We start from the raw sequence: 16874 nt of genomic DNA, 5'->3' as shown, positions 1-16874 counted from the left end.
AGATATTTAATTTTCTTGTGGACAAAAACCTGGTCACATATCTCCAAAGACTACTACATTATATTGTTATTTGATGTACCATGCATTTTTCAACTCAATTGACCAATACCACAAAGCAGCAAAGCTTTGAATAACATTGAGCATTAGCCTGCTATATATATTGCAAATAACTATTTGAGACCTCTCTTTGCAAAGTAGAATAGCCTGAGACATCAATCTATTTCTCCTGTAAACATACAGAAACAGCATCAAACCTTCTCTGACTTCTGGTAATCAGTCTTGCCAAAATTCTGCCACTAGCCAGGAACTATGAATTACACTCAGTATAGCAACAGACCTCTATGTTCTCATGTTCACCCCCTAAAAAAAGAATAGGTAATTTCAAAACATGGACTGATAGTCTGTATGTAATTTATTGCAATGTATACCTCACTCTATGTTGAGAGCATAGACTTTAGATGAGATGAAAGAAAACAGCGTTAAAAATCTAAGTCCAAAACCACTGCATTGAAGAATTCAGTGAACATTATAACATACCAACAGGCACACTGATAAAAAAATAAATGTAGGAATGGCCTAGAAAGGCATGAGAAAGCACTTTAAAAAATTATGTAATATTCAATGTTTTCTTTTCACTGTCTTCTCACAGAGCAGCTACTTCTGTGATGTATATTGCTCTCATCTTGCCACTTTTCTTGCATTCCAGTCTTGAAAAGCTGTGCTAAATTTCCCAAGGGCTCATCATTCAGTAAGTATGCCTGTTACAACGTACTCATGTGTCTCTGCTGTAATAGCTATTTCGACAAATAAACCACATAAAATTCTTAACAAATCTACAATTACATGAAAACACTAGAATTATTAAAAGCCAATGCAATATATTAAATGGCTGACCACAGCTTTTATAGTCATTTAGCTGCTAAATCCATCCTTATTATCTAATTAATTGATTTGAGAGTATTTCTAGAATTTATTGTATTTCTACAAATGAAAAACATATTTAATGGCCTGTTCTTGCATGCTTTCCACAATCTATTACAGACATCAAAATGAGCATAACACTTATTCTAATAGAACAGTACACTGTAAAAATGTATCCTGTGCAATTGCTCATATTTATATATATATAAATATGTATCTATAAAGCCATACCATAGGAATGGAAACATTCAGAGAATATACCTGGGCAGAGAGCAGAATTAATAGATTGCACAGAATTTTAATATCAATGAATTAATGTCTAATATAGAAAGATCTCCCAAAAGCTATAAAGACTTGCCAAAATAAGATTCCTGAAAGAAGAATGTGAATCAACTATTAACTGGCTTTGGTTTTGATTTTATGATAAGAACTAAAACATAGACCAAAAAGTCAAGTATTTATTTCCTTTCAAAAAAATAAAAAAAATAAGGATTTCAGTATCATATTTTCTTCTCCTTCCATTAAAAAAATGTGGTTAAACAGACAGTTTTGTAACTATTCCAATTTTGGCAGAACTATATTTCCCTGAAAAATATTTGTTAAAAATTGAATTCAGCCCTCTACATTATGAAAAAAAAAAAAAAAAAGAAAAACAAGAACAACCAACAACAAACCCACAACACACACACCCCAAGATTTATATAATCTTACAAGCCACCTAGAAGCTTTTACTTCAGAGTTTGAGACAAGTGAGACAAATGAGACAAGCTCATCCAACCTTCATACAAAATATTCTTGTCTTGGTTTGCTTGGTTTGTTGCCTGTTTTAAACTACAAGAAAAAGCTAAACTGAAACAGCAAGAAATAAAAGCACAAACAACAGTGAAAAACAATTGATGAACAAGGATGGACTTTGACTTAAAGGCAGGAAATCAGTTGTTTTGGTTTGTGTTTTCTTTTTAAGCTGGTTAAAGATCTATCTACTAAGCTCCTAAGTTCACAAAAAGCTCTATGGCCTACTTTCTCCATCTCTTTTAAAGTCATGTCTAAAGGCCCAGTCACCTGCCCTGCCCTCAAAATACCCCAAAGTCTTCTATCAGCCACACGCTCCATACCATAAGCAATGACACAGAAATCATATCTAACTAGTGCCATAATAAAAACAGAATGTGCATTAAGAAGCCCTGGCAAATTACAAACCCTGCATTGCAAATAGACACTGTACTTTAATCCCTTCATTACCATTTATTTACTAATCTAATTCAATTCTTTCCGGCATTTATACTATTTACCTTTTGCATGCCAACCAAAGCAGGTAATACAATTCATTTTTACAGTGATTTCCACATTCCTATTCCCAGTGATGCAATGACTACATTGAAAGCATTGTAAAGAACAAGGTGATTTTGGCAACAAAAACATCTGCATAGAGATTTTGTATTCTTACGCAAACATAAATTTGGGGTCAAAAATGAATTTGCAGCATACCTTTCATGATTTTTTTAGTTCAAATAATAGCTTTCCAAATTTTAAACAGATACTGATTTATTTTCAAGCAAACCCATACAGGGAATCATATCTTGTTTATAGGATGTATCAAATACATTTGTATAATTAATAATGCAAAAAATATTTGGCTTATTAGCAATGCAATAGAAACAAGCATTTCAAACTATCACATTAACCCATTACTTAAAAACAACACTACACAAAAAGCAAATAGTCTTACATCAAGATTAGTCTCCTGTTTGCAACGTGCCACAGGTTACACTGCCAGTTATGTAATGCATTATATGTTTATTCTGGCTCAAATGCTTTCACCTGTTCTTCTCCCTTGGCATTGCTAGCACTACCAGATGGATCTGGTTTAGATTTAATTAGTTTACCCCATCTCCAAGGATTTCAAATAGTGAAGCACTGACTAGAACCCTGGTTCTTTCCTTTCTTGGATAGAGGGGAAAAAAAAAATCTAGACACAGAGAGATTTTCCTTTTAAGAACAGAATACAACATTCACAAATAAGTATCTAGAGAGAACACGTGTTGTTCAAAGCAGCTAAAAATAGTACAATCAACAAACATATGTTTAACTGGGAACCTAGATTCTAAAAGTAACATTATTCTTTAAATCCAGTGTGGGTGTGAGTATTCAAAAACTGTTTTGTTTTTTAATGGCAATGGAGCAAGCATATTCAAAGCGTCTGCATATAAAGTGAATACCACACACTGCACACTGAACTAGACAGATTCCCTTCCTGTCATCAGTCTTCCTTCCCTTCACCATACTATTTTTCTATTCTTACAAATTCCTCAACACACTACCACTAAAATCTCGTTTCATCCAAAATAAAGGTTCACAATTCTTTTATTCACTGCTTACGTTAAAAGAAAAATCTTCAAGAAGGGAACTTAGTTATAACTACTTGTTCTTTAAAAATAATAACTCGTCTAATAGACTTGCAAACCATGTTCCCTTTGTAAAACTAACAAATGGAGCAATTGGACATACATTAATGAAATAACCTGCTCATCTTCATCACTAGCTTGCTTTATATGGACTGGAGCAAACCAATTCCTTCACAACCCTCCTTTTCTCCTGGCTTTCTCCCTACTATCTGTCTTCAGAACATAAAATGCATGAGACAGTGGATTGCCCCTTTGTCCAAGCTGGTAATAGGATCTGGCACAACTAAGCCTGCAAAACCACATGGCCTCTGAATACCACAATAATAAAAATACTTCAGATAGACCTTTTAAGTTAAGTCAAATTTTGAATACACTACACTCCTTGTATAGAGTGGAACATTTTAAAACAATATCCTCAAGCCCTAGCAATGAACTTTCCCACTTGCAGAAAATACTACAAAAACCACAAGTCTTTCAGTCCTCTAAATGGAACTTAAATGGTGCAGAAGCATTGACAAACAATACTTCAAACACATCAACAAGAAACACAAACCAGCTTACAACCAGTGCCGGCACCTCTCCAAAGCCAGTCTCCATAAGGGATACACTGCATCCCTCTGCATATTAAAACTTTTTCATAAATGTTTAGCTTGGAGTGTCACACATCTACACAGAAATCTCAGGTTTTTAACCTCAGAGGTCTCATGGCACGCATAAAGGGCATCAACTCAAGACTACATAACCCAATCAGAAGCCCAAGACCAGAAGACAAATAAAACCAACTTAAAATTAAATTCTGAAAAATCCAACAATCAAAAAAACCTTGACATCAATGTAGCATTGTTTACAGAATCTGCATAGTTAAACCAGTATTTCTTTTTTCAGAAAAGAATGATCTAAGTTTAGCGTTATATTATTTTAAATTACTAGAAAGTAGCCAAATTAAACCAAAATAAGTTATCACATAAAAGCAGACACCCAGGAACCACCACCAATTTAATTACAGAGGTCAAGAACCCTTTACTTTAACTGATTTAATGGCAAAAACACTGCTGTGGTCTTAAGACAAACAATTTGTTCTGAGATTAAGTGAATTGCCATTTTCATCAGCTCTCAGAGTACATTCTCATTTGCCTATAACTGTTAGAGCCAACAGTTCTAAAAGTCACGGGCATTATGTTTTTTCTATAGGAGTTACACAACAGCCTACATTTACTTACCATTTAAAAACCAAACAGTATTTTTCAAGCAAACAGAAACTACAGTCTTACATTCACTGCTGAATAAAATCCATCACCTGAAACAAAATTATTGGTCCCAAGGAAAAGACAATTCAATCTGAGAAATATGGTTATAAAAAAATAAAAGCCTCCATTTAAAATTATTCCTGCACTTCTTGTTTTTAAAGATTTTTTGTATTGAGCTGAGAGAGTATGAATACATGAGACACAATATTTAGAAGTTTGCTTATATTGCCAGGAGCTTTTATAGAACTTTTACCTTTAATTGAAGCTATCATTATCTTTCTCTCCACTTTTAATGAATGTTTTGAAAATAAAAGCTCCAGAGCTCAAGTTCCCCGGGATAGGAAAAGCACTGAAAACAGTCAGGACACTAAGCTCTATCACCTGTTTTCTGAGACTGGATTAAATAGTCAACAGCTGCCTTAAACAACCTGTCCCAAACCATTTTCTTTCCTCTCAGTCAGGACAATTAATAATATTATCCACACAGATTTCATACACTCTCCAAAATTCTCAGATCAGTAAAAGAATTTGAAGTAATTTTGGAGCACTTACACTAAAACTAATCTATATTTCTGTCACAGCCCAATACCTGTGACATTTTAGGGCAGTAACGTATCATTCAAAGTCACAGTCTTACCATCATCTTTGCCAGCCTGCTGGTTCACCATCCCATCCTCAACCACCAGCCCAAGGCAACTGGCCAGGGCCACCACAGCCAGGGCACAGAGAGCCCATCAGCACATCTGAAGACAGAGTTATGGCATAATAAAAGAAAGAGCTCTCTGGAAGAGTAATTGTAGGAAGCTGTGCAATACATTGCACACTGCTTCAATTAAAATTCTCACAATTCTCACTTTTAAAACCTTTCAGTATTCACCTTTTACCCATTAAATCCTTTCTGCTCAGTAAAAATGCCTAAAAACACTTATGATGGTTTAGGATCTGGAGCTACTACCACTTGATTGTCACAGCCTGTTTGCAACACAGCTCAGGTACCTTATAGCCAGTCCCCTCTCAGACTTTAAAGTTTTGGTTTATTAACACAGTCAAATCAGTTCATGATGGTGAGCCCAGTCTTAGTCAAAAATAGTGCTGCTATTAAATACTTAACTTGCTCTGCTGGACTAGATTTGTTTTTTAAAAAGCAGTAAGTGATGTAACTTAGCTTCAATAGTCATTAAGTCAGAGCAGGTATGGTTCAAATCACCTTCACTTCCTATCAAGTCATAAAGTAGATGTAAACACTGCATAATATGGCTGAAATAAACTCCTTATGTGAGCTGACCCACCTCTTAAGAGAACTCAGCAATACCCTAGCTGTAAAGGATTTTATCAATTAGTAACTCAGCAGGTTTACTTTCTTACCACATCCAGTGCAGTTAATTTGGAGTCTTTTCTGCAGTACCCTTGAACTGTTGCAGGCAGAAATACTTGCTATTTCAAAATGGAATATTCTATTTCTCTGTGTATAAAAGGCAGACAGACAAACCTATGAAATCCTGGTTTTACTTTGTTGTTTAAAAAACTAGGTAAACGTTTCACCCTAGAGGTTTAGCTATTTTCCACCCCTAAAAATTATGAATAAATATTCTCTCAGTCAACCACTCTTTAATAGGAGAGAAAGGTTTCTAAATACAATTTCTGAAATCAATTGTAAGGATACGTTTTACTTTCATACACAGCTGGCACAGGAGCAAGATTAAGATCTATTCACTCTAAGACATTAGCATTTCTTACTTTAAAGAACACAAACCCAAAGACAAATAATGGCATGTACAGTCCATAAAGACAAAGACATGGAAATGATAACATGTTCTGATTACACCCACAATTTCAGTGTTGGAGAATGAAAAATCTGTTTTATTTTATTTATTCTTTATTAAAGGTATTTCTAAGAGCAATTAGCTTGAAATAAATATTTTTTATTAGGGGGTGTGCATCAACCTTGTAGACAAACTTCTGGAATCAAATCTTATCATGCAGTTGGCAACTCAAAGTTATCAAGGTTTCCCTATAGTACAAAATCATTTAAGCTAACATTAACATTTTATTACTTAAATCATACAGGCAGAGCTAAAGCTCCAGACTTTGGACGGCATTTTCCACTTACAGTAAATTAAAACTTTATTATATCCTGGGGACACATTCCAGCAAAGCAACTAAGATTATTTTTGCAAAAATCAAAACTGTGAAGTTTTTAGTGTTATATTATTTAGGAACAACAGATCTATAACATGGATTCTGCATTTCTGACTCATGAAAAGACAACACTATACCTTACACATAAAAAGCAGAGTCACAGAAAGAAAATCAATATTTCGTCAAGTAAAATTTGGTATGGCCTTAAAGCAAAAACCAGACCGTCCCTTAAGCATATCATTCACATCTCTCTAAAAAAAAGCACAACATAACAAATGGTGACTATAACCTTATATATAACTAACAAAAAAGCTAATAAAAACTTCTCATATAATAAAATAAATTTATCAGAAGTGTATAATCAAAGCATTAAAAAAAATCCCTCAGGGGGAAAAATGTTTGCACCCCATACAGACAGACCCTGTAATGTTGTCTCCTAACTAGACTTGTGATTAAAATGACAAGGAAAAAGGAGGTTTTGCTCTTTCAGCTGTTAAAACCGAAGTAGATAACCTACAAAATGTAAAACACCACACAATATCTATCTGCCTGTTGATCGGCAAACTCACTTCCAAAAAATGATGATAAATCACTTGTAGCCAAAGGATTCACCACGATATCTGAAAGTATCTGAAGGGCTCTGCACCAGCTATGACCTTTATCTAGCAGTTACAGTGACAAGCCACTCAAATTCTAGCCCAGTTGCTGCATTATGCTGCCATTGTTTATGATGTTACAGTACTGCTCAACACTCTTCTGGTCTGGGGATAAGATTTGTCTTTTTCTCCACTATATGTTAGCAGTTCTGATATTTGAATGAGGTAGTAAAGTTAAGGACATGCACAGGGATTTCCAGGACTCAGGGCTGCAGCTGCAAATCTGTGTCCATCTTGCAGGTGATTCATGGGGCAAGGGACCTTTGTCAGTTTCACTAAACAGGCACCTATTCTAAATAAAGAGACAATATTTGCTGTTACACATCTGCTTGCAGAGGAGATGCCATGATTTTATATCATCACTAGTTCAAGCAACCAAATTTTGATTTCAAAGGGGGAACCTGGCAGAAGGGGTAAGTCTGAACTGGAATGGAAACATACCACGTGCAATTTTTAAATATCGTGTTTCTAATGTTGAAATACCAGACACAGTCAAGTAAATACATCTCACTACAATAAAAGAAAAAAGCTTTTGAAAGCTTAAAATGTTAACATAAGAATCATTTGAAAAAAATATCTCATTCATCTAGAACACTGTGAACATTCAGGCCTGAGTCCAAAACTGTTGAAGTTATTAGGATGGCCTCCCTCTACGTCAACAGGCTTCGGATAACGCTATTTCTGTAAATCTCAAACAGATAAATACATGCAATATATCATCTTAAAGCAAACTGAACACATTTCAGTGGCAGCACATTAATTCAAACAGAGCCATGCATACTATATATGGGAATAAAGTGTTCCTCACAAAGAGGCAAACCTGATGTATTCTAAGGCCATAAATACCAACAGGATTCAAAATGGGCCTCTCCTGACTTTCCATCTGACAGGCATGGAAAATAGGTATCTATCCTTCTCATTTATTCATCCAGCTATGTTGTTGGAAAAAGTGCTAAGAAACTTCTGCTGCATTTCTATCTTTCATTGTCACCCAGGGTGAGCTACGTGCCACAGACAGAGTACTCGCACTTACAAACCATGAGGTCTAATCTGGAATTTGTGTACTTAGCACTGTGCAAAGTTGGTGTAAATGCCAATCTGCTCTTGTGATCTAACAGAGTTTTGCACTCACTTTGCAGGCTGGGTGGAAAAGTCAAGCACTGCAGTCCAGGGAGAAAGACGGAGTTGGACTCAGTGATCCTTATGGGTCCCTTCCACCTTGAGATAATCTATTATTCTGTTTCTAAGCCTTCAACCATGTAGCAGCATATGAACTCATTCCAGAAACACAGCATTTTATGCTAGCTTCTTAAAGTGTAGTCCCTTTGCTTTTGTCAGTGGAATTATATGTGGGGGAGAAAAAATATTTTTTAACTATTAACACCCACACAAAATGTTTCAGTAATCTTTCCCTTAGAAAACCTCCACAAGCTGTATTCACTGTGTCCTTCTCAGACTTTTGATAGATACATAATTTTATACAATATGACTAGAGATGTTGAACAAAACCTAAAGGGTAACACATCCCATAATTTCACCTAGAGCTGTCCTGCAATCTCACACTACAGAGTGCTTCAGTGCTGCTGAATTACAGCCTGATCTTCACAAGGAATTATTACCAGCCAACGCTGAAATTCACAAAAACTTTTGTCAACCTAAGTTGAATTCCACAGAATAGCAGAGCCCATCTCTGAAGGAACATTAACCATTGTTCTGTATTTTACCTGCTGACTAGAGATTACTGCTTCTTTTTAGAATTTGTTCCATGAAGGACACTCTATGACCAAGACTGACAATCTACTTTCTTGCAATAGTACAGGACAGACATGGAACATCATTGCTTTTTATATTATACTAATTAGAACCTGTCCCTACAGAGGTTATGCTTTGGACTAGCGTTCTCTAAATTTTTCGTGTTTCTACCTCTGGGGCTGTAAACTGCCCTCATTCTGCATTCAGAAATCCCACTGCACCAAAACCGCATCTGTAGATCATTGTTATTTAAAAACTTTTTGTTCTCTGTTACAGGCATATCTTCTGTCAAGCTAAACTGGAAAAAGATTGTGAAAGGTAATGGTTTCCAATCAGCATTTACAGATCTGCAAACTTCTGAGAGTTGCAAATTCCTTCCGAGCACAGATTTTCTCCTTTAATGCGTGTTGCAAAGCCTTGAAATTAAGCATGATACTGCAACAAAATAAAATCTTAGTCCATATTGTTTGGTTTACAGCTTAAATCCGTGTCCATACATTTCTTTTCTGCATGCACTACCAGTTTTATCATGTGTTTATAAAATGCGAGATCCATTATGAGCTCCAGAGAGCCAAAAGTGTCTTTGTTTTCACAGCTTGGAAAATAGCAGCACACACCGCTCCATACTGGTGTCTTTTTCACTTGTAGAAACACCATGTGCAAAGAGCTGTGAGTACCTTTTCTTCAGTCCTTGACCTCTCCACCATGTCCATCTCTCAGCTGGCAACCTGGCCAGTGGGACGCTCATGGAGTAATTACGCACAGACCACCTGACAGCCATGAGACAGGAATGATTCGGTGCCTTGCGCCAAGCTGCGCATGTGACTGACAAGCGAAATGCATTACAGTCCGCTGCTAAGCCCCTGAGCCTCCCAGTTGTTCATATGCCTCTGCTCCGTACATCTTCGAGAGAGTCAAGGTGAGGTTTCCACACACAGATTTAAATGAAAGGACCTTTGGGATTCCATGTCCTCACACGCCTTCCGATGTACTCTCATATTTTTCTCCATATATAATGCTTTGGTTTGAGTTTGTTTATATAGTTTTATTTGTAGAGGATGTTTGTGCAGGTATTATATTTCTAGGAAATCAACGAACTCAGGTATATAAGAGCCAGTTTGGTAGAAATGCTGCTTCTTTTATGGAAAACTGAAATTTTTCCACTTCCCAGTTTTCTCAGGCCTTAGAAGTCTGAGTGAAAACTCATAACTTTTCAAAGATTTCTGCAAATATGTACAACCAGTAAAAATTGGGTTGTTTTTTTTATTCAAAACAAATGAGAAAGTTGCTTGGTTTTTTATTAAACTTCCAAAATACGTTGTCCAATGTCAAAGAGGGCGAGTATGGCTTGTCATGTCAGACTAGCAACTGCTATCAATAATCATAAAGTAACTTCATTGTATATGTATGTAAGTCCTGTATTGTGGGGAGGAAAAGCTCTGCAAAAGATTGAAATCATTCCAACAAGAGTACAGCGATAAAGATACATCCTACCTGCTAGACCCTTGAAGGCATAAGGTACACAAGAGGTACCACTCTTTGGGGAATCAAGAAGCAGTGATATGGGTTCTGGTATCACACTCTTCAAAAGGATACAAATGTCATTTCATTCTGCACTGGCTGGCTTCAGGACCTGGCTGTGGCCCAGACTTGTGCTCTCTCATTGCACTGCTGCTTCTTGTTTGAGTTTGTTCAAATCCGAAATACAGTATCGGATAATGTCAGGAGAAAATGCCCTTCAGGAGCATAGAAAATGCAGTAGCAGATCCATATAATTAAACAAACTATAAATTGTATAATGCACATTTAGCCACTATGTGTACTGTGTACCTCAGCATGTATATTTATTTTTTATTTTGTTATTTTCAGAAATGAGAGCAACTAATGGTGTCAGAGTCCACCACACTGAAGTTCAGTCTTACATTCTACTTTTCATACACCAATAGGAATGAGTTGGTCAAGGGACGAAGAAAAAGCAAAGAGAGATAAGTTCTTTAACAATAGCTAAGCATTCCTAAAAGTGTCGATGTAAACACCAAGGAGAAAAGCAGTATTTAAGTCTCTGCAATACTACTGTAGCTAATTTTGGAAGAATTACATCTAAAATTATATACCACATTAAATAAAGGAATACAAGGCCTTCAACTGTAATGACTCTCACATTATACAAAACACTGACAACACAGGTCAAGATTTACATTATGGTTTTTGACAGATTTTAGAAAATGTCATTTTGCAAAGCAAGCATGGAGCATAAAAATCCTAAAACTTCAGCAGCCATTTATAGTACATGATTAATATTACTGTTCCATTCATATATGATGACATGAATTCAATATGGAATTTTAAGGGGCAACGTTTATCATTGTTACCAGAAGTTTTCATATTTTTGACTTACAGTATCTTGATTTTTTAATCTCAAAAAAAAAAAAACCACCACGCATAGACACACACACAAAAAAACAACACTGTAGTGAAATTTCATACTACAAAGTGTTAAACTGTTTATTTCCAGCCTTAAATTCAATTAGTTAAGGAAGGGGGGGAAATCTAAATCCTTTTATGCAATCATTAAAGAGTGTTAAATCCCAAAACCAAGTTGACCATCATTGATAAATCTGAAGAATACAACGTTGCACTTAGAACATAGCAGGAAACAAAAGAAACTTTTTGCAGTTCCAGGCAACAACATATATGGACCTGGGTGTTAGCACAGTAACTCTGTGAATTATTCACATATATATGTGAATTATTCAATAAAAGCTACAGAAAGTAGACATAATTAAGATTTCTTTTAGGTCACTTACTGGGACCGCTCTTTATGTAGATGGTGAGACAATGTTGGATCACCCAACTCTGCTCCAACCTGCAGAGCAGCAGAAGAGGTAACACAGGGAAGGAAAGTCCTAACATGCAGAAAACTTCTTCAGTCCCACAGTAGGAGGAGCTACTTCTTGTAAAATTCCTTTAGCTAGCAGGTCCAATATAGTCGACATAGCATTTATATGCATTCACATTTCTCAGCTGCAGCCTCAGCAGCCTTTCCCAAGTTACCAGGAAGCACGAAGCGTGTGTTTGATAACAGTAAAGTTTAAGACATTTCAAGTTGTTACTTCAGTTAGCCTTTATACCCTAAAAACTAGAAAAAAGTTTTGCAATAACTAGTTACTTGTTGCACACACAGAATTCCCTCCAATTCCCCATTTTAGCATGTAAGCAATGAAGGATCAGCCCTTGAAAGTTCCTCACCAGAGGCTTGGAAACCCTTATAAGTGCAACAAATACAATCTAAAAAGAGACACATATCTCCCCCTACCTGCAGAGTCCTTAATCCTCCTACCTCAGGGAATTATATTCACGGACACAGCTACTTCAGGTCTCAAACATGAAATAAACTCAAGTCTTGCAACCTGACATAGCCATGGTATGTCCAGTCATTCAGGCTTGAAGTGTTGGAACTTCTCAATGATACCTGCTATTTAGCGAGCTGATACATTTAGCCTAAGAGGTTTTAAAGACAATTTGGAAATGCCTTTCTGCACCGGTTAAGAAGTGAATGACCTGTTTTAACTGTGTCCCAAGAATGGACTATCAAACCAATTATACCCATCAAAACACTGCTTAAGAAGTCTTTGTACAAGTGCCTAACTTTTCCTTCTCTCAAGGAAAGAAGCATGAGGCGATAACCTGTAGGATTTTCTTTTTCAGCAAGATCCCTGATAGCCCTTGCAGATTCATCTTATTATGTGGAGAGAAAAATGCTAAATACACACACAAGAAACTGAAGGTAAGTCTTAACTACCCACCTATTCTTGAAAAATTGTGTTTCGCTGTTGTAGGATATGGCATTTTGCAAGATACACTTATTATCACAAATTTATTTGAGCTTTGTCATCATACCTGGCTAACAACTCTCTAAGAAAGTTCAAGTTTGGTTTTGAACAAAACAAAAAATGTCTACAGAAAAGCAATACTGCCTGGAAGGTTTCCTGAGATTAAGGTTGAGTTAAAAGCTCTTATTTATTCCTTATCTCTAGCAATCACTTCTTCCATAGATAGGCCAAGTAACTGTTCTACTTCCAACTGTGATGTAGAGGTTTGTTTCAGCAATCTGAACTGGACACCTACCTCGCTAAACCCAAACAAACAAGTACCATTAACTTCTCACACTCCAACTTTGTTTCTGGTTTCCCCTTAGTGCTGGATCACTCGTACAGCTGGGTTACATGCTGTATCAAATGTGTTTAGGGGGGAGGGGACAGGAGAAGGGGAAAGACAGCTCACTGTACGTCAAAGCAAGCCAGCAACCTAGCAACCATATATTAAAAGGTGTGTGTGTGTTTTTATGAGTGTCTGTGTGCCAGGAATAACTGTAGCAGATATTATTCCATTTGTAATCCAAAAAATGTGAAAAGGGAAGGGGAGAAACTCCAGCTGCTGGTCTATTTTGGGGTCTATCAAAATCCACTTTCACAAATACAGAGTCTTAACACTTTCTATCCCATTTGTCTTAAACAAAAATGGAAGTTTAGACCTGAGCATGTTCTTGGCTTTGGTTTGAAAGAGACCTTTCAAACCAGAAGAGGACCTTACTTAATGTACTACACTTTCTTCCACCTGGTAATATGCAAAAATTAAAGGGGCAGATAGGTCGCCTCAAAGCTTCCACACTTATGTTAAAATACTATTGATCTAGTTTGTTTCTTACAAATGCTCTAAATATTTTTAATATCTACATTTCATTAATCAAACAGAAGTGCCAAAGATTCTCAGGGAGTGGAACTAGCTTTAAGAAGATTTACTTGAGTGAGAAGTTTACCTTTTCAATCTTGACAAAGTTTCTCATTCAACAAGAGAACTGAGAGTTTAGATCGGTAAATAAACACTCCCACCCCTCCATCATACCTGGTCGTGGGGATGCAGAACAATTTCAGAACCACACTGTCCCACTATCCCAGCATGTGCCTCACTGAGAGGGTGAGCCAACACCAGGTTTAACTTTTGTGCCACCAGGCAAAATCATACAGGGTGGGAGGGAGAGAGGGAGGCAGGGGGCACGTCTCGAGGCTGCACCAAACACCTTGCTCCTCCAGCCACACTCCCCACATTGCGGCTCCCAACAGCCTGTGGCAACTCTACCATGAGAGCACACAGCCATGCAACAGCTCCAAGGCGTCTCCTCCAGTGCCACCTCACACAGGTGTCCTGCTCTACAAGGCTGGGCTCCCACTACTCCTCCTCACCACCACCATCACCACTACACCAAACCATAACCGGCACCAGGAGGGGAAGGCAGTTACCTTGTTTTTGACCCCGCAGTGGCAGCAGACAGTCCACAGGTACTTGAGGGTCCTCCACAGCAGGATGATAAACAGTCCCCCAAAGAAAGTGACCATGGATGAGGCGAGGAAAGCCCACCACATGCGCTGTCCGCGGCTATCGCAGGGCACCTCCATGGTCACCGGGATGATCAGCGCATCCATCTTGGGCACATTGACGGGGGAGGAGGACGAGTCTGTGTTGAGATTGTTGGCGTTGATATTGTTACTCATTCTAATGCCGCCGCCGCCGCTGCCGCCCGGGTAGGAGCCGCCGCCGCTGCCATTTGCCATAGCTAACAGCGAGCCGGGCGCGCAGGGGCTGCCGAGAGCTCCTCCCGCCGCCAGCGCCCCCCAAAAAACCCATCACCAGCCATATTGCTGCTGCTGCTGCCGCCGCTGCTGCTCAGCGGAAAAAGAAAAATAATAATAAAAATAAAAAGCCCCAAATCAAAACAAACGAAACAAAGCAAACAAAAATAAAATGAAGAAAAGCGACCGCACAATCCCCGGGTCCCTCTCGGGAGCCGACAGGCCGGTGAATTCCGAGCGTCCTCCTTGTACGGTGAAAATAATATATTAAAAATAACAATAATAACAAAAAGGTAGTCTTCTCCTCAGATTCCCACCCCTTCCTTCTCCCGCATACACAGCCCCCACCCCGCCCACCCCCGAAAAAAAATCATCCACCACCACCACAAACTGATGCCTCGGAGCGTCTCTCCAAGATACCCAGCGCTGCAACCCCGCTGGCCTCAGCGGGGATCTCCCAGCCTCTGCCGCGGATCTTCCCGGAGGTGGTCTGTTATTATTGTTATTAGTCTTTAACTTGTTATTAGCGACACTCAGTCCCCCCCCGCGCACCCTCCTCCTCCTCCTCTTCCAAGTCCAGCCCCTTCCTCTCCTCTTCCCCCCTCGGTGCCGGCAGCAGCCTCCTGTGGCTTCTAATTCATCCTCCGCTGGCCCATCTGTGCGTGCGCTGCCGCTGCTGCCGCCGCCTCCTCGCCCATCCTTCAGGAGCTCCCTCCAGGGCCCAGGCTGTCGCTCAGGCTGTTGCTCCCACACGCGCAGAGGCGCCGCCGGCTCCCCGCCCCTCCCTATCTGCTGCCGGGGGACGCGACGGCCCCGCAGCCGCGGCCCTGCGCGGGGCGCATGAAGGGCCCCGCGGGGAGGGGGTGCCGGGCCGGCCTGGGACGCCGCGCTGCCGCCGGGGGTGAGAGAGAGCGTCGGCTCAGGCGGGCTCCCGGCCCCCCATGGGCAGCTCCGCTCCCCGCCCCGCGGCCGCTCGGTCCCGCTCGCGGGGCCGCCGAGGCGCCGAGCGACCGCTCCGAAGGACGGTGAAGCGGGGGCAGCCGAGGCGCTTCACAGGTGGCGGCGAGGCGGTGCCCGGCCGCGCCGGGGAGCTGCCGGTCCAACAAGTCCTGCCGGCCCAAGCGGGTCCATCGCCGGCGCAGCGCTCTCCGCAGCCGCGGTGGGGCGGGGGCGGACGGCAGAGCCCCCCCGCGCGCGGCCGTGCGCGGGGCTGGAGTGGCGGATGTCATGACGCAGCGGCTAACGCACGGCGCTGTCACGGCCCCGGCCCCCGCAGCCCCGCCGGCTCCCCCCGGTGCCGGTTCCCGTTCCCCCGGTGCCCATCTCCCCCAGCCCTCCCGCGCCGCGCCGCGCAGCGCGACATGGCGAGCGCGGCCCCTCCGCAGCACGGCTGCAAAGGTGCCTTTGGGGGCGGCCGGGCCGGGGCTTGCAGATGGGGGCAGCGGGAGGGAGGGGAGGGGGACGCGCTCGGGGCTTGCAGGAGGCGGTTGAGTTGCAGCAGCAGGTGCCCGGGGATGCGAGCGGGGGGTGCTGATTTGGAAACGCGGAGACGGAGCGTGAAATAACTATCGGGGAACTGTGGCGTAGGTCTTTCTGCTGAAGGCGTTCTTGGTTTGTCTTTATTTGACACGGGGAGATACTGCAAAAGCTCCGCGAACGCACCGTAAATTGCTGCACATCCCAAGAACATTCCTGAAATTAACCCTTAGAAATATAAATAGCAATTTAAAATGACTCGCTGGAGGGGAGTGAAATCCAGTAAGAAAATCTGGATATTTGTTGCCTTTTTTTTTCCCAGATTCCCATTGAAAAGCTAATTTTTGTGTATGTATTTGTATCTTTATTTATATAAAAAGTGAAAATCTCCATTTGGCATGGTCTGCTCACCTGGTTGTCTGTACAAAGTATTATGCAGATCCTCTTGACATCTTTCCAAAGGAAAAATACAACAGCCTATGTGTGCATGACATTTCCCCATCTGATCTAGTCACTACACATGCACAGAGCCACTATTATGAAATAGTGATCTCTTAACCTTTACTAGGAGTAGTTCCTCTTTCTGCATTGGCCATGGGTTTATTTTTGTTCTCTACTTAGGTGATGGTAATGAGATTTTATCAGTTC

The 16874-nt window shown here is 40.2% G+C and overlaps 1 protein-coding gene across 8 annotated transcripts in view; it reads right to left on the bottom strand.

Annotated features, from left to right (window-relative positions):
• KCNMA1 (potassium calcium-activated channel subfamily M alpha 1) overlaps nucleotides 1-15193 on the bottom strand; it is a gene marked incomplete at its 3' end in the record, with an annotated part of 468462 nt that extends 453269 nt beyond the window's left edge. For all 8 annotated transcript variants that reach the window (XM_080347450.1, XM_080347452.1, XM_080347453.1 and 5 more), the window contains exon 1: nucleotides 14421-15193. In XM_080347450.1, the coding sequence (XP_080203576.1) occupies nucleotides 14421-14732 (312 nt within the window). In that variant the 5' untranslated portion in view covers nucleotides 14733-15193. The remainder of the gene's footprint in view (nucleotides 1-14420) is intronic.
• Between the last annotated feature and the right edge of the window lie 1681 nt (nucleotides 15194-16874).

Source organism: Nesoenas mayeri (assembly GCF_963082525.1).
Source record: "Nesoenas mayeri genome assembly, chromosome: 7".
Classification (NCBI taxonomy): domain Eukaryota; kingdom Metazoa; phylum Chordata; class Aves; order Columbiformes; family Columbidae; genus Nesoenas; species Nesoenas mayeri.
The sequence above is the reverse complement of the archived record's forward strand: the minus strand, read 5'-3'. Positions and strand labels throughout refer to the sequence as shown.